This window comes from Xyrauchen texanus, chromosome 18 (assembly GCF_025860055.1).
Source record: "Xyrauchen texanus isolate HMW12.3.18 chromosome 18, RBS_HiC_50CHRs, whole genome shotgun sequence".
Classification (NCBI taxonomy): Eukaryota; Metazoa; Chordata; class Actinopteri; order Cypriniformes; family Catostomidae; genus Xyrauchen; species Xyrauchen texanus.
In genome coordinates this window covers 16,974,869-16,999,716 of record NC_068293.1, presented here as the reverse complement: position 1 = coordinate 16,999,716, position 24,848 = coordinate 16,974,869, and the positions used below count along the sequence as shown (strand labels likewise).

Sequence of the window (24,848 nt, the reverse complement as noted above, 5' to 3'; positions counted from 1 at the left end):
TTTAATGATTAATCAATGTAAAATTACTGTAATGATTTTGTGTTTTTACTCAATTATGTCCTTTAGCAGCAATTTATTTAATGATCAGGAGGGTTATTTGGCTGTGAGTAAATGTAAATGTAAACGGATCATAGCAAAACAGGTTCCCCGGTTAACACTTGGACACAATTAAAATCAGCATGGGCTAAATTCTTGACCACAGATCTCTTGGCAAGGTTTCACACCAGAAGGAAGCAGAATTTTGTTTTCCTGAAGGTTGTGACATCTTCCTTGAGTGGAAATATGTCCATTGTAAAGTTTTTAACTTGTCATGAACTAGCAATAAAGCTGAGTTGTGATGGTTGCCTAATTGAAGACAGAGATGTTATCAAGTCATTTGGAGTCAGAGCGGGTCATTCGCCCTCATACAAGTCTGCCGTTTTAAACCATAGCAGCTCCCTCCAGTGACTTCGCTATGACTAAAAATTATCTCTGCCACATTGATGTAAAGCTCTGTGATTTGCTTGTTTGATACCACTATGCACACACTCTTCTTTAAAAGTACTAAAATGAAGAATTATAAAGGTGCAAAAGGAATTCAAACAATACAAAAGCTGTGGGAAGGTTTCAGCTTTAATGGGCTTTTGGCTCTTTTCTCCGCATGTAAGCTGTGGTTGAATCTTTCACTTGTTATACATTTTTATGTAAACATAATTTCCTTTCCAGGTAACACAAACACTGAGAAAAAAGACTAGGAATTCAGTCTAGATAGTACTGTAGTAGTATAAATTGTACAGAAATTATTAAGTTAATTTTAAAATATCAAAGCACTTCTCTCTCTCTCTCTCTGACAGACAGACAGACAGACAGACAGACAGACAGACAGACAGACAGACAGACAGACAGACAGACAGACAGATAGATAGATAGATAGATAGATAGATAGATAGATAGATAGATAGATAGATAGATAGATAGATAGATCTAGAGTATATTTATATGTATATATATATTATTTTTTTATTATTCATATCATGAACGACATTGGACATACACTTTCGCCTTATCAGATTACTTCCATTCTACCTAGCCATGATATTCACTGTGTCTAAGAACCCCACACATCTTAATAAAGGCTACTGTCCTAACTTCCCTCTTTATCTGTTCAAAATCTAGATTACTCTAATGAGGCACTTGTCCTGCATGGCAGTCTGCTGTGTGTGATTGTGTGCTGACGTAGAGGTGGGCTGGCAGAGAGTAAAGTGGAGTAGTCTAAGTGCCATCAAAAATCAGAAGTCTTGAAGACGGCAGATTGTTCAGTCTGAGTGCTGATGTATACATATTTGTCCTTTGTCGGATGAGACCTCAGCGGATCTTGCCAGCGTCACTGCAGATGTTCATTCATTCCTCTTCAAACTGAAAGCACCATCAGAAGAGTTGTAAAGTGTTCCGAGCAGCGTCTGAAGCACCTGACTGAAACTATAGGCTGCGTTTCATGAATGAGGGATCACGCATCGCTCTGCACTCTTTAGCCTCATTTTATTTTCCATCAGATTTGGAGGAACTGAGCCGGATCGCAGCTGTACAGCTGTGCACACACTGGACGGATCTTCTCTAAAAGCGGAAGAGTTGTGATAGAGTTTTACAGAAGAGCAGCAGCACCATGGATTACTTTTTATTTCGACTCTTCTGTTCTTTGGCTTTGTCGCCGCTTCTAGTTCAAAGGTAAGAACTTGTTGTTATGTCTGTTATGTTTATTGTGAAAATGTGCAACTTTTCACCACGTTGCATGATTTTGCGTGCAATGCGCAGTAAATATAATTCCGGATTGCATGTTGGCTAGTCCTTGTGTGATATGGCATTCTGCTTTTATTTGTTCTATTAAAACGCACTTTAGAAACAGTTCATGGTATTGTTTTTGACATCTTTGGAAAAAGCGGTGTAAAGTGAAGTTATGTTCTAAGAAAATAATTTATACATTTCCTAAAGTACTTAGAAGTGAGATGGACTACTTTATTCAGTTATAATAGATTTTAATTTTATCATATGTAATGATGGCTTCATTAAAGGTATTATTGAGCACTCTGTTATAGTTTGTATGCATTTTCCTTTCATTTGTAGCCTACTATTAATTACTGTATAAAGTGGTAACCTACAATTGTTAAGGATCTATTTCTACCTGATCTAATCCTTAAAATACGTTTTGTTGGTATAGTCTATGTACAAAGGTTGGCTCAGTGATGTTAACTAAAATTGAATAAATCCAATCCAATTTAGATGTTACAGCATGAAGCACTTTATTTAATTAAAAATGTTTCTGTGTATATTGTGGGCTACTATAACTCTTTACAGCTTGTAATTTTTGTTTGTTTACTTTACCCAACCATATAGTTTCACTATAGCTGTTTTGGAAACGTTTTATTTGCTATTTGTCAAGTAAACTAATTGTATCTCAAATAAATAAATAATTAAAAAATCTTTACTGCACAGATTTTTGATGCTCTATAATATATATATCCAGCACATGGTGTATATTATATTAGCCATTAACTCATGAGAGCTGTACATCTTCTGTTATTCTAATGTGTGTCACCGCAGTTTTTCCTGACACAGTAATGAGAAATATTTTTGTTTAAAGATAAAGTCTTGTTATGTTAATGCCCTCATACAGTACAATATTAGAAAAAACATATAATGAAACACATAGTCTGTATAATTTAGAACCTTCTTCAGCATATTTGCAGATTAATTAGGGTTGGACATTGATAAGGTTCTGTTTTCTCTTCTAGGGCAGATTCAAATGAGATCCTGGGACTAAAGATCCCCTTTGACCCTATTCTCAACGCCAACACAGTGTGCTTGACTCTGCCCGGACTGACAAAGAAACAGCTGGATGTGTGTATGAGACATCCAGATGTGACAGCCTCTGCCATACAGGGGATCCAGATTGCCATCCATGAGTGCCAGCATCAGTTCAGAGGACATCGTTGGAACTGTTCCAGCCTGGAGACCAGGAACAAGATCCCCTACGAGAGTGTTGTCTTCAGCAGGGGTAAGAAGAAGAAAAAAATCCACCTAAACTAAGTTTAACGAGAGGTAACCAAATGGAATTTCTGTGTTACCCTTTTGGGAGATGTGAAGGTGTTTTTTGAAGACTTATTGTGGCCCATGCTTTTCTTGGGGCCAAGGTGCAGAAGCAGTAAAATTGGTTTCAGATTAACTACGTAATTGCTAAATTGGCTTGATTGGTAGTGTGTAAGGCAGACACTGCAATTGGTAAATAAATCAAGTTTGTGTAGAGCAAACACAAATACATGTTTTATAGCAGGAAATATCTATCAGCCATTGACATAGCTCTTAAAGACTGAATGAAAGTATCCTGCATGAGGGATTCCCTAAGCTATGTTTTTTTACTTTGTGCAAGTGCTGTGAATTTGCTTTCAGCATTTTCCCAACCCTCAGTGGCAAAACCATAAACCAGTTTAGTTAGTTTCTGTAACCCAAAGTGACAGTTTCCTTAAATTTTTAATTCATTTTCCCACTTTCTCCACCATCAGCGCAGCCGGACATGCCTCCACTTTAAATTATTTGTTAGATTGATTTGTTCCAGGTCTTTCATTGGCTTGGAAGAAAATCTAAAACAGCATTTCCATGTCAGTGTCTTCTGGCTGTGCCTAAGTGCTGTTTGCCCCCCATAGAATCATGAGAGGATAGCAAAAAAAAAAAAAAAAATCAGCTAGGGTTGTGTTTGTGTGCTCTTATGTGTGTTTCTCCATGTAAGTCCCCTCTACTTGAGTGTGTGTGTCAAGTGTGTGTGTCATTGTGGGTGGGTGGGTAAGTGGCTGGGTTAATAGGTATGAGTTCCTGTGTGTTTTGAAACGATCAATTGAACATCATAAAGCTATCTCAGATCTTTTGCTCCAACCCCCAAGGCCAACTCTACCAGCAAGCATTTTTGTGAAACGCTACAAACTCCAGACACTGACTGGTTCACACCTGATTTAAGTATTATGGGCTTATTAGTCATTTGTAAAAGCTAATGCTGGACAAAACAGAACACATAGGATGAGGCAAAGCAGCGTTTACAGACCTAATAAGACAAGCCAAGTACACAATAAACACGCTTTTTAAGTGTAAGACAAGGGGTCATGGCCAGTTTAAAACTTGTTCAAACTTGGAATTTTGTGTTTCACTTGAGGTATCAGTTACAATTAACCAAAGGTCTTCAGTGATACATAAGAATGCAGACAGTCAATGATGCAGAAGTCACAGGATTTCATTATTTATTTATTTTATGTTTTCATACTGTATATCTTTTTAATTTATCAGCCTTTTAAACTTTCAGGATGTTTGGGATGTTTTAACTGGCAAAATAGGAATTTTATATGTATACTTTGCAAGATTGTTTTCATGCTGAAGTAAAGCCCTTTGATAGTAGGCACAAGAAACTATAAGCTATTTAGCCTTTAGTGGGCTCTTTCATGTTGCTAAGCATGGACTTCTTTAATCCACATCTGTCCCTAAAAGTGATTCAGGGGAGCCGGCTTTTATGAGACCCTTTATTATTATTTGAGGCCATTAGCTCTCAACAACGCTGGCTATGGCACATGCAGGCACCTCTGGTAAACATCTTTACCCTGGAAAGCCTGGAAAGTTACAAAAAAAAAAACACCCCATAGTAATTAAATATTCTTATAGAACAACATAACTCACTACTGTTAGTCTACATGTGGCTCTCATGTGTTCAAATCTATTTGCCAAAGAATTTCTTAAATCTTGTCGGAATGCCTTAGTTTGACTTTGCCACACTTCACTTCCAATAAAGAGTGGGGTGGATGAGAACTGAAATCCAGATGAGTGGAGCTGAGCAGCATGTGATTAGCGCAGATCAAATGGCTGCTAATGGTAGCCAGGTTAATGGCACCCACGTTTTAGAGCTCAGCGCAGAGCCTGTTTACAGATGGGCATGTCTGTGCTCAACCACGTTAGCCAGAGCTGTCCACACCTTCCTCATTGTTCCTGCATGTACATGCTTTTCTTGCTAAAAAAAAACTAGCTTAGCTGGTCAGCAGCATACTGTATTTTATGTTTTGAATGCTTTTCCACCACATGCAATGTTGGTGTTCAAACAATGTTTTTTACTATCTTAACCAGCAAGTCTTCATCTGTTAAACAGTATTAGCAGAACAAAACTTTACAACAATGTAGCTCACTGAAAACTAGCTATCTAGTCACAACTGTTTCCCAAAACCTGAGTAATGAGGACGCAAATCAGCACATCTGTTGTTCGAACCACTTTGACATTCAACAATGTCGTTAATTACATTTCTTAGGTGGTGGAGTAATAACTTTAGCGGAGATTAGATTGATGTCAAAGTCTTGACTCTGTAATGAAATGAGATTTACAGTAGAATGTACTGCCCAGTAGAGTACAATGGTGCCCTTTTCTGGTATCAAAGTGAATGTCCATACACAATTAGCATGAAAAAATTATTTAAATAAAAAAGCGGTGTGGGTGACAGATTTATTGTTATGCACCTGTTGCATATTTTGTTCAAGAGTAATCTCTAGTCCACTTGTCATACAAGTCATGTGTTAAAGACTCATCACGTGGCTAAAAATTACATGGACAACACAATTTTCAAAGACTGCACTGCAAATGCTATTGGAGGTAGTAGAAAATCATAAACAACAGTTATTCTCAAAAGTAAAAAATACTGTTACAAATACTGGCAAGAAAAAAGTCTTGGCAGATTTCACAAAAAAAATGGAAACTAACAAGAATGTTATGCTTGTAACCACACGTGGAGAGCTATAGTTCCAAACTAACAACTTTGCAAATGCCTACTTTTTAATAAATATTAATTTTAAAATGGTTTCAAGAAACACCAAATTGTTGAATTTGTAGCAAACAATGATTTTGGGAAACACAACCATGGTTAACCAAGTTTTTCATGGCTATGCTGGTTCACCAGCTAGACCAGTACCAAACCAGCATAAACCAGCCTAGACCAAGGGAACTGATTTCTGCTTAAACTGGTCTTTTCAGCAGGGTTGGGTAGATGCCTAATCTCAGTTTGGTGTTCAGAATTGTTTTTTTTTTTTAGTGCCCGTGAGGTCTCTCTATCTCTGATTGTTATGTTAAGTAATATACTCAACCTGGTCTCATAGAATGAACGTTACTCTATATACATTTTTGGAAACTGACTTCTGTGCCGCTTTATACATTTCACTGCAGTTTCCAGGTGAAATGAACACTTGAGGCACTGTGTGCTTTAATCATTGTCACACAAGTGCAATTGCTGATATTGATTTGATAAAAAGTTATTTTTCACCCAGTTACCCCCCGCTTTTGCACCCCCCGCTGGACATAGCTGCAGCCAAGCGCGTAACAAAGCACGTAATGTCAGTTTTGCAAAAACGTTGCAATGCTCATGTAAATTGCTTGAGACCAGGCTCAATGGTACTGCTGTCAATGCCGTATGAACATCAGGGCACTTGTTTTCTTTTGTGTTGAGTATGATAGCGATCTACTGGACAAAGCAGAGAGAGAAGAAATTGGGGGCAAAGTGGCAGTGGATAGACAAGATTTATGAATAATACCTTGTATTGTCTCATTGGCAGGTTTTAGAGAAAGCGCATTTGCTTACGCCATCGCGGCGGCTGGCGTGGTGCATGCTGTGTCCAACGCCTGCGCCATGGGCAAACTGAAGGCCTGTGGCTGTGATGAGAAACGGCGAGGGGATGAGGAGGCATTCAGAGTGAAACTTAACCGTCTGCAGCTGGAGGCCATCAACCGGGGAAAAGGGATGGTCCATGGGGTGATGGAACACTTCCCCGCCGATGCTCTTGGCCCCCAGGACTCCTGGGAATGGGGCGGCTGCAGTCCCAATGTGGAATTTGGGGAACGCTTCTCCAAGGAGTTCCTGGACTCCCGCGAGATGTACAGGGACATTCACTCCAGGATGAGACTTCATAACAACAAAATTGGCAGGCAGGTGAGAGATGGCGTTATGTCCGCTGTGTGATGTGAATTGGGTGGGTGACACTAAGCCCGAGTGAATCAGCAGAGTGTTGGATTACATTTCCAGAGAGTGCAGAGCAGATCATCTTACTCTCCCTTTTGAGGTGTGTTAAAAAGTGCCATTCAAAGATGAGCACTTCTTTTTCACCAAGATACTATAACCGTGTCATATGTACTAAAGAAGACAATAGCAGCCCTCCTTTTGATGTACCTAGAAGAAACAGATTTTGTCTGAGCAGCGGCTAAACTTAAAGGGACGCTTCATGTTGCAGCTGCACTCTTGAAAGCTTCGTCCCTGAAAGCATTGCCAAGCTTAACATTTTTGTTTGTACATTTGCTGTGTTTGTGTGATTGTCGGTTTTTAAAAAGAGAGGCCTTGGCATCATGAGAGGTTTATTGAACTTTTTGCCCAAGCTCCTGCCTGCGCAGAAATGCATGTGTTGGTGTCCCATCTATGCTCAATTACATTGAATAATGAATCATTTCTGTTCTCCAGGCAACAGCATCTACCCCCTGAACCACCTACCAACAGAAAAACACTTAAATGAGCAATAACTCAGCTCGAGCAAATGCAAACATGTGCTTCTTTGAAACGTGTTATCTTTGGATTTGGGAATGTTTAAAAGGCATTTAAGCTTTATCAAAATATGCCTTCCCTGGTGTTGTCTTTGATCAGTGAGTCCCTCCTGATGGCACTGTGTAATGGAAGGTGTAGGGATGCTGTTTCTTTGCCTTTGTTTGACTAATTGGATAATGAGTGGCAGATTAGTGAAACTGTAGAGTAGTTAAGGAAAATATTGGGACATGTCAGATGTGACGTACTGAATGAACTTTCTGAGTCATTACTTGTTGCTTGTCTTTCATAAAGAATAAAATTTTGCACCAGTGTTATACAAAATGTATTTTACACATTACTCTATAAATGTTTAGTAACTTGTAATATGAGTAAAAGCCAATAGTTTGGATGCAGCTACGCATACAAGAATAATAGTAAAGTCAATATAAATATAAATGGTACAAACTTTTTTAAACAAAGCAAAGCTATCTCTCACTCACAGATGAGTTATGAGCCGTTCATACTGAACATGTTTTTTGCCTGCATCTGCTCTGTTTTTCCATTGTTTTCCTATGTAAACACACAGTGGATTGTCCATTCCATTTTTTTCCTTCTGCTCTTATGTGCTTAGGGGCCACTGTGCCTTTTATGTTTACTGTTACAATACCGTAACGAATGTTGCCTACAATGCTTACATAAAATTCAGCCTGTTGCAACATGGTGACCAATACACTGCGGTGTCGGGATATAAGCTCCTGGTGAAAGTAAATTAAATAAGACTCTAATTGTTTACAACAAATCTTCAAAGTAATAATAATACTTTATCAAATTACAATGACAACAATAAATAATTGTTAGGTTATAATAACAGTAAATAAAAACAGACTTCCAAAATGTTAGTGAGTGTAGTAGGTTTTGCACACCCTGTTCATTAAAAAAAATTTTTTTAGAAATATATGTAGTTATATATATATATATATATATATATATATATATATATATATATATATATATTTTTTTTTTTTAATCACTATATTGTGGAAAACTGGAAAAAATGCATTAATTATCTTTAACTAGACTTTTTGGCTGCATTTGCTTCATTCTTTGGTCAAAGTCACCCATTTCAAAAGCATTTGTGTATACAATATAATTTTTAAAGAAATTCATACAAAAGGCACAATTTATATTTGTCTACTAAATGAATTTCAAGCAGTAAAGAATAATCTTTAAGATCATGAGAAACATACTGTATATTCAGTCAGAATATACTGTATATTTTGACTGGTACTATGTGTATATATTCATATCTTTGTTTATGATGACACCATCAGTTGTTGTGATATAATCATAACCCTCCTTCACTTCTCTAATTGTAAAAATTTCTCTTAATATTATGTAGTATTTTTACTCCTTTTGCTATTCTTATGTACTACTTCTGTTCTTATGCCTACTGCTGTCAGCCTGATCTCACATAAAAATCGTCAAGTGTGTGCTGATTTTTCCTTAGCCGAAATCGGTATACGTTGACCGAATTTGAAAACACTGCCTCTAGAGGCTAAAGCGGTAAGTGTTTTAGAGCATATAAACAAGTGTGACATCCATTTCTATCCATGACATGTTGCCAGAAGCCAGATGTTAAAATAATTGTTTTCAGCTGAACAGGGTGTAAAACAGTGAAGAGAAATGTTATTTTATTTAATCTAACCCCCAACCAAAAACCATAATCTAACAATAACCGTTAGTAGAGACAAAATGCAATGTTAGGGATAAAAATGCAACCTCCTTATCCCGCTCGTGATTGTTTGTACAAACGTGATTACTTCCTTGTTTGAATGGGGATTGAATTATGGTCTCCCGCGAAACTGACACACTGCGCTACCAGTCATGCCATGAGGGAAAATAATTGTGATTGAGTAGTTCCAAATATGTCAGATGGGAGATAGGGCATGTCAGTGAGTCGGTATACTGTTGCTGATCCTAGGGTTCTGGAACTTTCTGAAAGAGCATGTTGAATTCCTGTGTGATCATTCTGACTACTGTTTAAGAACTTCACAATGGATTATGGCACCAATCTGAACCCTTTGACCTTCTTTTAATATATTTCTGCTCCTCACATGATCACAGCTCAACAGCTGTGTGTTTTATACCTTGGTGGTAAGCTATCATTGTGGATTTATCTGTTGTCACTCTTTATCAGGATGGTACAGAGCTAAAGTGTAAATGACTATGATAAGCTCAGATGGCCCATCAATGGCTGGTTCACATAAGCAGGGTTGCATATTGTTCATTGTTTGCTACTTCCTCTTCTCCAATTTGTCACTGTATCAGTCCATTGGTTTATTTCTGGTTCTCTTCATTATTCAGACAAAATAAACTTTGTCAGTCCCAAAGTAGCATTTGATGTTTGCCATCTAAAGTGCTTCTTATAATTCTCATGTTCAGCTACCTATCTTTTGCTTGCTCTACACTGTAAAACATGGTAACCAAGTGTGCCGCACAAGCCCTCAAAAGTGAAGCCAAAACGTCTCGATCGCCCCCCGGTGACTGGTCCTAGTATAGGTCATAAACCCCGCCTCCCCATGTTATTCAACGGGACGTGAGACCAACTAAACAATTAAATTCCACTTCACATATTTTTTTTTCCAAAGATAGTTTCTGTCATTTACTGTAGTTTCTATCACATTGATGTAATTTCAAGTGTTTGTTTTCAAAATAAGTTTGTTTTTTGTTAGTTATTTGATGCTATAAAAACGGTACTGTGACATCATGATTGACAGGTTCTCTGAGCGAAGTAGTCACTGAAGCACCAACTGACTTTTTTTCGGGATCTTCGGAGGACTAAGGAGATTGGAGCTTTAAATTTAATATCTAAATTTCTATAATTAATTATTTCAATTATTTTTTTGCGATTGATTCAGCGAGAGTGAGGGTGGGGCCTTGATTTTGCGGCTTTACTTTCTGCTCACTACTGCGCAGGTCTGGTCCTGAAATCGCAACTGCGCAGACTCAAGTCCCAAGATGTCTGCGCCATATCGGGCACTTCAGTTCTCACCAATGGAAAGGAGCGAAGGGGCGTCGTCCATCTTTTTTTTACAGTCTATGCTGGTAACCCACAATTGTTAACATATGGAGCTATTTTGACCTGATGTAACCATTAAAGTAATTTTGTTTGGTGAAACTTAATGTATTCAGGTTGATTCATTCATGTTATATAATATTTTTGACTTTAATCAAATCAGTTAATTTAGATGTTACCACATGAAAGACATTTTGACAGTTTTTCAGGGTACACTGTGAAATGTTCTGTTAGATAACCTAATAAAAGTGCTTCATGTGGTAACATTTAAATTAACTGGTCCAAAATTAAGTCCAAAATATAATTACTCCTGGCTGAATCAACCTGACTACAGTAGGTTACACCAATGAAAAAAATGTTTTATAGGTTAGATCAAGTAGGAATAGGTTTGCCACATTGTTTAGTGGAGCATAAAACTCTGGAGCACACTGAAAGCCGCTTTGATGTTGTTCTAGAGACTGTACATTTGGTATATTTCTTTATTCCTTGTTGTTGATCAAAACTGTCACAGTTTCTTTTTTTTTTTTTTTTAATTAGTAGTACAGTTTTAAAAGTAATTGGCAAAAGCCACACATTTGTGGACTTTGGAACACTTCAAAGGATCTGTATTGTTATTAGTGTTTAACAGATTAATTGTAATTTATATTGGATGATAAATAAAAAATGTTGGAAGTTCAATTAGGAGATGTGGTATTTGATCAAGCTGCCAGTGAAGGGTGTGATGTAGAGAGAGGTCATTGTTCAGTAATATTTATTCTGCTTCTAACAATAAGCCTATTTGGTATCTGAACCTGATTTTCAGAATATATTTTTTTTTAAAGAAACCTTGCAGCTACCGAAATATGTTAGTGTTGGCATGTTTTTCAAGTTTGTTTCAGTGAGATATGAATGACAACGGCATATTATTCATATTCCATTTTTAATTAAACTCACTGTCTTGCTAAAGAATTGGGATCTGAAATAAAATTATGCATTTTTGTGTCCTTTACCCTATTGTCTTGGGTCCCTTTTATAGGCAGCTAAGTGATGCAACAGTGATCCTGGCTATATATGGCCAAAATTTTATTTGCCAGACCAAAAACTCTTATGGTGCATTCTGAGGATGAGACCCAATACTAGCTCACCTCCTGCCTCAATCCCTGGGAGGAATGTAGTGACTTTATTGCGATGTACATGTCGCCTCATGCCCACCCTCTGGTTCTCACGACGTTCAGTCTTGTTAAAAGCTCTAATTAGTGGCTGCTGGCTATTTGGAAACAGATGTTTAAAGCCAGCAAAAGATTTTAGACATCAAACAGAGCGGGAAGTAGAAAGACATTCGCCCTTCCTTCCCCAAATACAAGTTTTATACTGTCTGTCACTGGTGAGGGCAACACTGGAAAAAAGCATTTAGAGAATTGATTTAATTGTATTGTTAAGTATTCCCCATACACTGCTGCTGGGCACATAATGCGGACAGGCAGGGCATAAAGATCAGGGCATGTTTTTATGTTTGCAGTAGTTGCCGATTACATGGCAACGTCTAGTAGGGTTGTAAATTATTTTTTGCATGTTTTCATTGGAGCTCCTTCTACTCAATGAAGACTGGTTGGAAAGCCAGGCAAGGTTTCTACTTTTAGAGCAAGGCAAGAAAAGGGCAAGGGAAAGTACAGAAGCACAGTGTTTTAACCTTAAAATATTAGTAACACTAATTCTTCTCCTCTTCTATGTTATATATAATAGATATCAATTTGTTATAAACATATTACATTGAAAACAGATTACAGTCTGATCACACACCTATCAAACTTTAATGAAAATGTGTGTTGGGACATTCAAGTTTTGATGGAACGCCTCCTCTGTAACATCAAAGGAACTGAGCAATTCTCATTCAGCAATTCATCAAGAGCTATTAGATGGAGGATCATGTTGTCAGCCACCCTGTCATCATTCTGTCCAGACCTTATGTGGACTCTTCACTTATACCATAACAGTGTATTACAGTCTAACTACTGCAGATTAAAGCGTTCCACAAATTATCATCAACCGGTAACGTTGTCCTGGGCCCTTTGATGAGGGGGGTCCACTAAGAGCCTATGGGGTAGCCTACTCATTGGGTAGAGTGGGAGATGGAGCTATACCATTAAATTATGTCCCGGGCCCTGTGAATTTGAGCAGCAACTCTAAATTTGTGTGATTCTAAAGAAAAATAAAATAGCTGTTTTCACTTTCTTTCATCAAAATGGTCTTTCTTAACTTTCTGCTGATGTAACTCAGCATCACAGTTGAGGAAAAGTAAAATTAAATAGTGATATCAAAGCCTAACATGTTTCACCAAATGAAATCCCAATGTATAAAGTAAGGTCCCTACCTAGATAATTATTAGTCCCCACTTACCATCATTGAATAATCTGTTTGATTGTGAATGCAGTTTTATTTTGTCTCTATTTGTATTCTTGAGTAGATACAATTTTAGTTTCAGAGAACAGGAAGTGTTAACAGTATTGATGGCTATTGATTGCTCAGTTGTATCAATCATTGATTGATTCCAAATTATTAGATGTAAAGGTAAAGTTACAGTTTAGTAAAATATTAGTTTTAATTTGTTGATGTAGTGGAGGAAAAAGCATTAAACAGTAAGTATCTAAAGGGGCTGTACATCTACAACTGTGTTTGTTGCCGTTTTCTGCAAATGTGCTACCAATGTGTTTTGCTTGATCTCAGTCTGGTGCCAGATTATGGGAAAGTCTGTCTCACTTTTCTTCAATTAAAGTGGCCCAGATGTGCCTCTCAATTTGCTCTGCACCAATGAAATTACAGCACAGCCTTCAAAACATTCACATCCACTGCATGTCTGAAAAGAAAATGTGCACATTTATAGGTTCTTATACAGTAAGTCTTGCTTGCAGGCCCATTTATAGTGGCTTCTGCTGTGATACTGTAGCTTTTAGACCTGCACATGTTGCCGTACATACATTATATATTGTAGGGCTAAATGAGAAATCAAAATGAAGTCATGATAACAACAAGTTATATCTATCAGGTGCCCTGAGTGACTGATGTGTTCGGGTGCCCTGAGTGACTGATGTGTTCTGAGTTTTGTTTGGTGTGCTAATGCACTGAGAGCATTATATTTAAAGCGCTCCAGATTTACTTTAATTGCACATTTGTGTAAATTCACATTACTAAATATTTGGTCACTACAATTTACTAAATAAATCTAAAATATCCCCATGACACCGGGTTTTTGTGGAAAGAAAAGGAGATAAGAGCATTTCACTGAGTTAAAAGCTGTTGACAACTCAATGACAAACAACAGGAATGTCAGTTCTATCAGGTAAAATTGCAGACTTGAGTTAAATTCAAGATGACATTTATTTGATGAATATAAAACAGAAAAGTAATGTCTCTCTTTGGCGTAGGCCCCATCTGGCGGAACTATCATATCTTGAAATAGGAGGCAGGGGCGAGGAGCCTACCCCCATGCAGGACGGGACTCAACATTTCTTACATTTCTTCAGTCCTTCAGTATTCTGCCAAAATAGAAGTTTCCGCCTAAATAAAGGCTTAGGGCTTGAATCAGACTACATAGCAATGCATATATATATTTCTATAATAATTTCCTAATTTAACATTATTATTATCGCAATTACATTTTTATTGTAAAAATATTTTGTGCATAAAATCTAATTGAATTTCGCACCATGCATGCCACAGTTTTAACACAGTGTACCAAGTTAAAAATGGCTAAACTTTTAAAACACACGTCTCTAAACTTCTGCATTCAGTTTTATTGCTTTTATTGAGTTGCCACGTCCTGTGTGTGTATGCCTCCTAATACTCTCCAAACAGATTGTTGTTGAGTGTTGTAATTTCCTGGGACTGAAAGTCATTGTGTACAACCATCAAGTAATTTCACATAAAATTCCAAAATGATTTGTTATGCTATCCACATTAATTGTACTATACTCTTTCTTTATGTGATTTCTTATTTGTGTCTATTTGAAGGAATTTTAGGAAAAACTATAAGAGACAAATTGATACTAAAATTAAACATAATTGAGAACTCCATTAAATCTCCTAAACTATTAAAGGGCAACCTCTGAGCAATGCAATTTTCCTCTGGGCAGTATCTGTGTACAGTTGTTATCCCAATCAGACTGTGAGGAACCACCCATAATGCCATTATAACCAATTATGAAATGTTTTGAAGTTGTAAAAAAAAAAGAATTATAAAATGTCACGCAGTGGACCCTCTTTACTTTTCTGGGTTTCGAATGCAAAAGGAGAATTTGTAAGCGATAATGTACAATCAGCCGGTTGTTATTGCACAATAATCCCTGAAAGTGTGATCAGAACCCCGACTCAAATCAGAGAGAAAGATGCCAATTTGCCATCACTTCCTCAGCAGCTGTATTAAAAACCCCATTGCAGCAGTTTGGACTATTTTTATTAGAGGTTCAAGCATAAGGTGCTGAAACCCTATTGTAATTGTAGGGTTTAGTTTTTATTATTGTTATTCAATGCTAACACAGATCATGGAGACTAAACCGTAAGGCCTAGAGACATGAAACTTTGTGGAATGGTATTACTGCAGTCAAGTCAAGTCATATACATTTGAATAGTTTTCGCAACACACATTATTTCAAAGCAGCAGAGGGGTGGGGTAGTTTCCCTCTGGTTACACAGAATTAATATAATGCCAATATTACTTATATATGTATATTACAAGTCTTGTTTATGTAACTGAGTAGATGTGGGTGGGCAATATTTAAACTAAAAGGATTTTGTATGAACTCTAAAATTATTGATTGTGTCTATATATTCCATCCCAAACTGTTTACAGAAGTGCACAAGATTGAGCATCCAGTTATTTGGCAGATTAAGGCTTTAGTTGGTAATAATCTGTGTATTCTAATATTAGAGACTGTCGTCCATCCCATGACCAAGATGATGCTGGCGGAGGTCAGCGAGGTGTGTCTCGTAGTCCGCCTTAAAGCTTGGCGGTTCATTCCGGTACAGTCCATCCTAAGCCCAAGGTACAGGCAGTGGATAGTGAAGCATCTCAGCTCTTACTGTTAGAGTTGGTTGCAGTTCATCCTCTGTGAAGTCCATCACTTAAGACTGAAATGATGCAGTCAGTGATCATTGAAGTGCCCCTTGCTGTCTGGTTGGCACAGGCTACAATTAGTAGTCATACTCAGCGGCACATAGTGGTGGGAGTGGGACATCAGTCTCGATCAAAGCTATATCTGGCAGACTCTGGTAACCTTGGATATGTGTCCCAAGGTTGATACAGGGAAACAGAGATAATAATATTATTGTAGATGCCATTCACTTTAAAGCAGAGTTATAGAAAAAGAGGAGTGTTCCTCAGGTGCAAGGGCTCATCCTGATCAGCCAATGGGGGGATCTACAGGGAATAAATCAAGAAAATAAAACATTTTGGGCAGTAACTTTTGTACCGTAAGGCCTAGATACAAAATTAGTCCTTGAATATTGATGATTCCTTGAGTCATACTGAATCTTTTTTGGTAGATTGTTCACTAGATTTTCTGCCAGTTTGCTGTTTGCAAAGCCACATTTTTTTAACTAGTCCTAGGCTGTTTGCCAGATTGGACAAGTGCAGAAAGAATTTCTGGAGTATTAATATCAATATATCATATATATATATATATATATATATATATATATATATATAATCACTGGATTATATAATCTCAGAGTGCGATATAGTAAACACACACACACACACACACACACACACACACACACACACACACACACACATATATATATATATACAATAAATATCATGTTTTCATCATTGATCATTGCTGTCATTCCCAAGTACTTGAAGTGCCCATCCCTATTCAATTAAGGGTTGAAATATGATTTCATGCTGTTGACTTCACACTCTAAACTAATGTTTCTCAGTTACTACATTTATTAGCTTTAATTCCTACAGAAACTGTAGGGTACATTGAATGAAACTATTGTGCTGATAAAGCCTGTTTTATTGAATCTCATCCTGTGCAAGCAAGACAGTAGAGACAGTTGACAGGCTTCACGTTTAAAGATGTTAATCTGTTCATGGCAGATACAGGAATGATCTCTGCTTCCTGCACATCACCCGTAGCTCTTTGGGCAAGACAGCCTGCCAGGCTTAAGTCAGACAGAGCACACTCGATAGATTATCCTGTTGCACTTATGCTGGGCGGCAGCTTCCAAGAGAGCATTTCCTGTCTCTTCCTCACTTCCTCCACTGCCACACACCCACTACTGCCCTTAGGTGCTACCAAGCCCAGGCAGAGGAGGAAGGAGAACAATCAGGCCCTGCAATCTTTCATCTCATCACTGTAGCTCCCTCAGCTTGTGCTACATATGCCAAGAGCAAGCAGGTGCAATTCCTAACTGCTGGAGGTGAAAGATTTAAATAGCCATCAGGTCCTCAAAGTGAAAGGATTTGAATATCCTTATATGTCTGAACCCAGCATCACATCAGCCCTCAGGGGCCAGAACTGATTTGGCCTAATCACCCCTCACACAATTTATCTGATCAAATTGATGTGTTGTTTAAAATTGTTAAAAACTCACTATGACTCATTGTGATTATTATTCTAAATAATAATATTATTATTAATAATAATAACAAGATTATTTTATAAAATTGGTGTCATTCAGAAGCTGACAGTCTTATGTTTATGTTTGCAAAACCAGTGAAGATTTTGTAGTACCCGATTTGCCATTGTGGGTGTAATGTTATGATTGATAGTTGTTATCTTTGGCCTAGTTTAGGGTACGATATCTGTTTTATTTCTGTCTCTCTTCACTTTGAGCCCATTCATATAAAGGAGACCTCCTGCATTTGCATGAGCACCTAGTTGGGTAAGCACTTGAAATAGAAACCACCTGCATGCACACTATAGTTTGTACAATTTATGATTTTCATGGATGTTAGATGGCTGATTTTGACAAGTGCTGAAAGTGACTTAGTTCTTGAGGTGAACAGCAACTGTTGTCCGTAGATAATAAAAACAACCAGTTTCATCAGACTGCAGCCCTTGATCATTTAAAAGTAGTTTTGACTTATTTCAGTAAAAAAAAAAAACACTGTTATGGATCCTCTCCCATTATACCACTGCACTGGAGGGGAAAAACAGAAAGAAGAAGAAGAAAAAAAAAGCATGAGGCAAGCCATGACTGAGTGACATGCAATAGCACAGTTTCGTCTTGTTTAGCAATGACTGCTTTTACAGTGAAACCTAATCCAATGAGTTTTGACAGACAAAACTTGACTTATCTCTAAAGATGTTCATACTGTGTTTTGTCCTGCTTTGAGCGTGAGGAAGCCAGAGAGAGTGTGAAATGTGGGACTGCTAAGCCTTAATGTTTGTGCTTGTGTTGTTGATATGGGTGGGTGCTGGAGCATCTGTCAGTAGTGAGGGTGGCCCCTCTTCCTCTCGGTAATTGGATCTAAAAGTTTATAACCGGGGCTGACAGACGAGTGCATTGTTGAGAGAATGGGAGGTCTGAGCTTGTGAGCAGGGCATCCTCATCTGCAACTAAACTCTGACAAGCTCTACACAATCCTGTCAAAGGCTCACACAATACAAAATGCTGTTTTAGGTAATACACTACATGGTCATAAGTATGAGAACACCCCATTCTAATATACAGGTTTGGCCTAATTGTGTCCTAATTCCAATGAAGACTAATTTGAATGCCTCGCCATACACTGATATTCTAAAAATGGTGTACTTTCAGCATTGTGGCAATAGTTTGGGGTGAGATCTTTTCTTTCCCAGCATTGCAATGCCTCTATGCACAAAGCAAGGTCTGTAAAGAAATGGTGTCTTGAGTCTGGTGTGGATGAACTTGACTAGTCTACTTAAAGTCCAGACCTGAAACCCACTGAACACCTTTGGAATGAATTGGATCCCAACTGCCAGGGTCAGTCACCCAACATCAGTGCTTGACTTCACTGGTGCTTGTGTGTCTGAATGGGTGTGAAGCCCTACAGTCTTTTCCAACATGTAGTGTAAAGCATTGATTGAAGAGTGGAAACTGTTAGGGAGGATCATCCCCTATTAATACCCATCGTTTTGAAATTAAATATTCAAAAAGGACATATTATTTGGGTGTCCACATTCTCTTGGCCATGTAATGTACTTTCATTAGTAATACTAGTAAATACATTAATCTACTAGTATTAGTACATTTGCAGTCATAGTTTACCTTTTATCACAAATTAATGATTTATCTAATAAGAACAAGCTCAGCTGATTGTTCATTAAAAAAGAAATTGTATTTGCAATACACTCGATCATATTTTTCTCCACTGAAAACGGAGATAACTGAAAAAATATTATCACATACTACATGACTGTCAAGTCGATCAGATTGCCTAATTGCCATTGTTGTTGTTGCTACTCTGGGCTTGATTTTCATGACCGTGCTAGGCACATCTCTGCACGCAACGACCGCGCACTGCGTCTTAGCAAAAAAAATATGTTTGCAAACTGTGGGTGTAACATCAATTTATGTCCCTGAAAATCACTGTTAAGACTAGCCATGATTTTCGTGTCAGAAGATCAATATGATTCATTATACTTAATTTCTCTATAAGTTAGCAAAGTTTACATCCAATTTGTTTTGAAGAGCAGCACATTTTACATGTGAATATAAGGAGTATATCACTATCATAGAGATATCAAGATAAAACACATAAAAACCTTGGTCCATATTTCTATTCTTCTAATGCATTGCATGCAGCCCATTTACACTACCAGCTTCTTATGAATGTGCTGTCTTCATTTATATATAACTGGTGCTTCACAGGGAATGAAATATATAATAGGATGCATATGGTGCAACAAAAGGAGATCCCCAGAATTAAATTAAACTTGACCTGGCCCATTAGCACTTTGTGGCCACAATTTTGCCAACACACTTGCTCCTAGACTTTAGCACATGCTTGCACGAAAATATAAAAACTTCATGGCCATGTCCACTGACAAAGTCTGACACTGTCCACTGACACTGACTCTGCAAATTACATATTGCATAGCGCTTAAATAGGGCCCCCAGTGTTACGAAAGAGACGGGCCAAGCACATTTGTGTGCTGCAGCCAGTATGACCTTGCAAACCTAGTGTGGCAGTCATATGGAGTCTAGAGACTGCAATGCGATTTGAAGGTGAGTGAATAAAAGTTAGCTAGTTAGTGCTTGTTCAGCATCTAATTTCTTGAGCTTTGTGGCCCACATGTTCAATTTCTATTGGCTGGTCACCATATGACTTCAGATTTGAATCATGGAGCATCATACACTACTAGATTTACTCCCTGGTCAGCTCTAAAATATCAAGCATGTTTGACATGATGGAATCTTTACCCATCATATGCTACACAATTTTATTTGAAATCTCGGCACTATGCAAATAGGGCTTAAATCAGTGTTAAAGTGTTGTGTAATCCAGCCTAAAATCATTGAGTTGCAAGCCAGAGATTGGCAGGTGCCAGATGTGCTGCACTTTCCATAAATTAACAGTTTGCTCCTCTGTTTTGCTTGTGTGCAGGTTGTGGTGGACCACATGAGGAGGAAATGTAAATGCCACGGGACATCGGGAAGTTGTCAGCTCAAAACCTGCTGGCAGGTGACTCCAGAGTTCAGAACGGTGGGCTCATTGCTGAAGGAACACTTTAATATTGCCACATTAATCAAAGCACATAACAGAAACACAGGTCAGATGGAGCATGCCAACCCCACACATCGACGAAGAGCCAATGCAAATGATCTGATCTACTTTGAAAAGTCGCCGGATTTCTGTGAGAGGGACCCAAGGTCAGACTCTGCAGGGACACAGGGGCGGATCTGTAACAAGACCAGCCAGGGCATGGATAACTGTGAGAGCCTGTGCTGTGGGCGGGGCCACAACATCTTACAGCAAACTCGCAGCGAACGTTGCAATTGCAAGTTCCATTGGTGCTGTTATGTCGTGTGCGAGGAGTGCCGGATAACAGAATGGGTCAGCGTCTGCAAATGAAATAAGCAATAATCTATTAACTGTGTTAACGTGAACGTTAAACATAGGGAAAGACTGATAAACCCCTCCCTTTTGCAATGAACAGCCATTTCCGTGATAAGAATGGAAAGCACAAATGTGGACTAAAATGAATTCAGTGCTAGATAAGTGTGTGCGTCCCTGCACACTGCATGGGTCCAAGCACAATATTTCAGACTAATTTAGGACTTGCACTGCATATAATTTCAGTAAGTATTTTTAATTTAAATAAATTAAAGAATAGGAATATATTGTGGAGTATGCTGCCAACAGAGCACTCATTGACACAGTGTTTTGTTTGTTTTATTTTGGTTTTCAAAGAAATCAGTGGCTCGTAGTCCTGTATGATAGCACCAAGCAGCTGCATGGAATTCCGGTACTTAAAGAAGAGGAATTATGTTTCATATACCTTTGCACAGAGCCATTTGTCAGAAGAGTTTACCAAACAAACTCTGAGTTAATGAACGGTATCATATACCAATGAATATTGAATAAAAAAGGCCAGCATGTCTGTTTATATTTCCAGTGATTGTATATATATATAACCACTTTAATGCTGGTAAAAGTGCTGACTGGTCTTTAAAGGCTTGTTTGCCCTGTCAAGTTACACTTTTTGAGCAGAGCACAGTAAAATGAATGGATTTCAGTCATGTGCAACTGTGGATCAGTCCTTTTGGAATTGTCTGGTGACCAGGACATCACTTTTATGGACCACATGGATGTGGATATTTACATTGGACAAAGGCATTAAAATACATCATAAAACTGAACCTATAGAAGAAGCTGGACTAAACCTCTACAGATACTTGTGTGCATGAGGATTCCCTGCAAACTGTTGGCTGTGCCTCTGTTCATTTAAACAGGAATAAATTCACCAGAGCTTTTATTGTCACTAGGTATTTAGACAAATGTATAATCACATCCTGATCACCACACCCATAATGTGGTAGCAATAGGTTCCCTAAACACCAAGCTTTTTAGTAAATCTCGACTTCTGCCAGCTCATCCCACATCTCCAACTATAGGAGACACCGCTAACTGTTCTACATGACCATTCAAAATTGAAGCGTCACTTCTAAGTTATAGCATCTTTTCAGATTGCTCATATCCTTACATAAAAAGGAAGTGAACTCTGTTCCATCATTAATTGGTAAGATATTTAAAAGTACTAAAATATCAGTAGATATTTTATGAAAAGAACTTTTCATGGCCAGTGTAAAAAACGTATACACAGTACATTTCAAGGTGTCTTCTTTTCTAAGGATACCAATCACATGAGCAAAACGTTATATAGATAATTCTATATAGTTTTGCTGCACTTGTGTGGATAACATTTCTGAAAAAGTTACACATAATTTTAACCAATAAAAACCATATCTAAGCTTTTGAACACTTCTTTAGTTTTTGATGTAATCAGCATTCACCTGTCAATAGATTTTAAAGGGAAGTCCAAACTATTTTTCATACAGTTATTTTAGTCCTATAATGAAAGAAGAATATAGCATTTGTTGTCTGTTTTAATGTGACAAGTTTCTATTCTGTTATTTCTGTTTTCTTTTTGTATTTATTTATTTGTGTCATTTTCTCACAATGTTCAAATATATGACAAAATATAAAAAATGCAGTCAATTTAATTTAGAGTTGTCATTTAATAGTTTTTTTTTTCAGAGTTTCTGTTGTTCTTTGTTTTAGAGACAAAAGTTTCATTCAATTTGATTGTTTGCACATTTTGAACTTTATCCTTGAGAAAGGACTGACATGAAATATTGTGTGGGGCGAACACGATAATATGCATTTTTTTATTGTATCGATTTTTTTAAGTTTGAACATATAAGTTATTTTATTTTGTGGGTAACTTAATATTTGTAAAACAATAAAGACCTTCATTATAATTGGCTGAAGAGTTATGTTGACATTCCATTTCACCCTCTTTGCATGTGCAGCAGAAAGGAAGTAAACCACACTTCAGATTACACAGCACTGAAATGTACAGTAATAATAGTAATAATATGTTTTATTTATATAGCGCCTTTCAAAGAGCTCAAGATCACTTAACAGCAAAAGTACATGTATGGACAATACATAAACAGAAAAAAATATATAATAATTTAGCAGTTAATTATGGGAGTTGTAATGATGTAATAAATATTTAATTGAAATTTGAAGGAGGAAATAGAGGTAACATTACAGAGTTTAGGTGGAAGTGAGTTCCAAAGTTAAGGAGCTATAACATTAAATGCCCTGCCACCTATAGAGGAGAGTTGACATCTGGGGATATAAATCAGTCTAGCATCAAAGGACTAGAGTGTACGCATAGGAGTGTAGGGGAGAAGTAGTTCATATAGATAGTACAGAGCAAGACCATGAAGTACTTTGAATTGAATGCGAGATAAGAACCAGTGAACCAGCGAAGATCAAACAGGATGAGGATAATGTGTGCTGACCACTTGGAGAAAGTGAGAACTAGCAGCTGAATTTTGGATATATCATAACCTAGCAATGCTTTTGGTGGGTAAGCTAATGAAAAGAGCATTGCGATAATCAAGACGTGAGGTTATGAAGGCGTGGACTAATGTTTCAGCATCAGTCTGGCTAAGAATTGGGCGGAGACGTGCTATGCAGCTGAGATGGAAAAATCAGGACAGTAAGAGACCCAGAGTAACAAGAAATGAGAAAGTCATTAGTAACCCTTAACAGAGCTGTCTCAGTGCTTTGAATTTGAGGAAAACCAGATTGAAATGGATCATAATTACCAAGTTATGTAAAGTTGGCACCGTGCTAGCAGACTCCAAACAACTGGATTTTTGCTGAGGGTGTCACACATGCCGACTGTTTTGCTGAGATCTCATTCTCTTCAGTTGAAGGTATGACACACTTGCCAATAAAAAATGTTGGAATGGTGACAAACATACCAAAACTTTGATTGTCATATGGAGCTCACCGCAATAACAACAGGATTACGCATGATCATACACAATTGCAATAGGGTGATAAGGGCATTTTCAGACCTGTAGCTTGCTTGATTAGTTCCGAAACATAATTATTATATGACATTATTTCCATGATTCGGTTCACTTTCACAAGGTAATATTTCAAAACGGGCCAAAACTGTGTTAATAAAAGTCAAATGTGAGCAAACTGTCCCTCGTTGGTGAGAATATTTCTGGGATTTAGCTCATATATCGATATAGCCTACCGGGTAAAACAATATACCTGTGAAAAATGTGTCAATGGGTACAAATATTCGGTATTGTTAGTATTGTCAAGGTTATGCAAAACTTTGAGGCATGGTACAGAATGTGTTCCTGCAAATAAACATTATACGACACACAAATAAATAGTTTTATTAGTATTTTTTTTAATCTGTCATTACTTGCTTTTGCATTATTTCTGCATTGAAAGTACCTCTTCTCGTGGTCATGGAGCTCGCTCTCTCTCCCTGACTTGACCACACACTTGCACACACACATACACACAGAAAGAGGGAAGAAACATTTTTATCTATCAAAGAGTTGCTCAAGAGTATCAAAGAGACGGCGTCATCCCTGTGTCTGTCCTGCCACTATCCAAAAGAGAGAAGCAATCGTGAAGCATGACCTATTTCTAATATAGCCACCAAAAAGCTATATCCATATTTTGATGATCAATTAAAGTTACTGTATATGCTGACCTACAGATTTCTTCTTCTTCCAGGAGGTTTCTTGTTTTGGTGCAGAGCAAAGTGTGATGGTTCATTTCATATAGGCATATATGAACATGGCAAAGGGAGAAAACACCAGGTTCCAAAACTAATCCAAACGAGCCAGGTGTGAAAACACCCCTCGGAAAAATGCTTGGTGACAGAATCACTGTGGATAACTATTGCATTTGTGATGATATGTAGCTTGAGATCTTGTCAGTTCTTCAGTAAAAGAAGAAGCTCACTTGATGAGAACACAAGAGCGACAGGAATATTTTTCAAGCAAGTCGGATGTACTTTTTCAGTTTTTGAAGCCATTTACTCAACAGGTAGTCCCGAAAGACAAGTGATTAACAATCTCCTGCTGGCAGATGCTAATGCTCGCTTCGTCTCCCTCCACAAGGCCGGCGATTATCTTAATGAAGCTCACACCTGAAAATCACTGAAAAAATCAGCTAGTGTGGTGCTTGAAAGAATGACACATATGCATTA

General features: G+C 37.7%; 1 protein-coding gene across 2 annotated transcripts; it reads left to right on the top strand.

Moving 5' to 3' along the window:
- The first annotated feature begins 1,359 nt into the window (after nt 1-1,359).
- wnt10a (wingless-type MMTV integration site family, member 10a) lies at nt 1,360-22,569 on the top strand. Of its 2 annotated transcripts, none has more exons than XM_052148748.1 (4): nt 1,360-1,704; nt 2,769-3,031; nt 6,604-6,977; nt 20,192-22,569. In XM_052148748.1, exons 1-4 carry the CDS (start codon nt 1,643-1,645, stop codon nt 20,657-20,659), a joined length of 1,167 nt encoding a protein of 388 aa, XP_052004708.1. In that variant the 5' UTR covers nt 1,360-1,642; the 3' UTR covers nt 20,660-22,569. The 2 variants fall into 2 exon arrangements, with proteins under 2 accessions (XP_052004708.1, XP_052004709.1); XM_052148749.1 differs by having other exon boundaries at nt 1,636-1,704; nt 2,774-3,031.
- The last annotated feature ends 2,279 nt before the right edge of the window (nt 22,570-24,848 follow it).

What these genes read in the sequence shown, in the direction of transcription:
- wnt10a (XM_052148748.1), top strand. Translation starts at nt 1,643, where the DNA reads ATGGATTACTTTTTATTTCGACTCTTCTGTTCTTTGGCTTTGTCGCCG. An exon ending in TCGCCGCTTCTAGTTCAAAG is followed by an intron (nt 1,705 to 2,768) that starts GTAAGAACTTGT and finishes TTTCTCTTCTAG; the next exon opens with GGCAGATTCAAATGAGATCC. An exon ending in ACAACAAAATTGGCAGGCAG is followed by an intron (nt 6,978 to 20,191) that starts GTGAGAGATGGC and finishes GCTTGTGTGCAG; the next exon opens with GTTGTGGTGGACCACATGAG.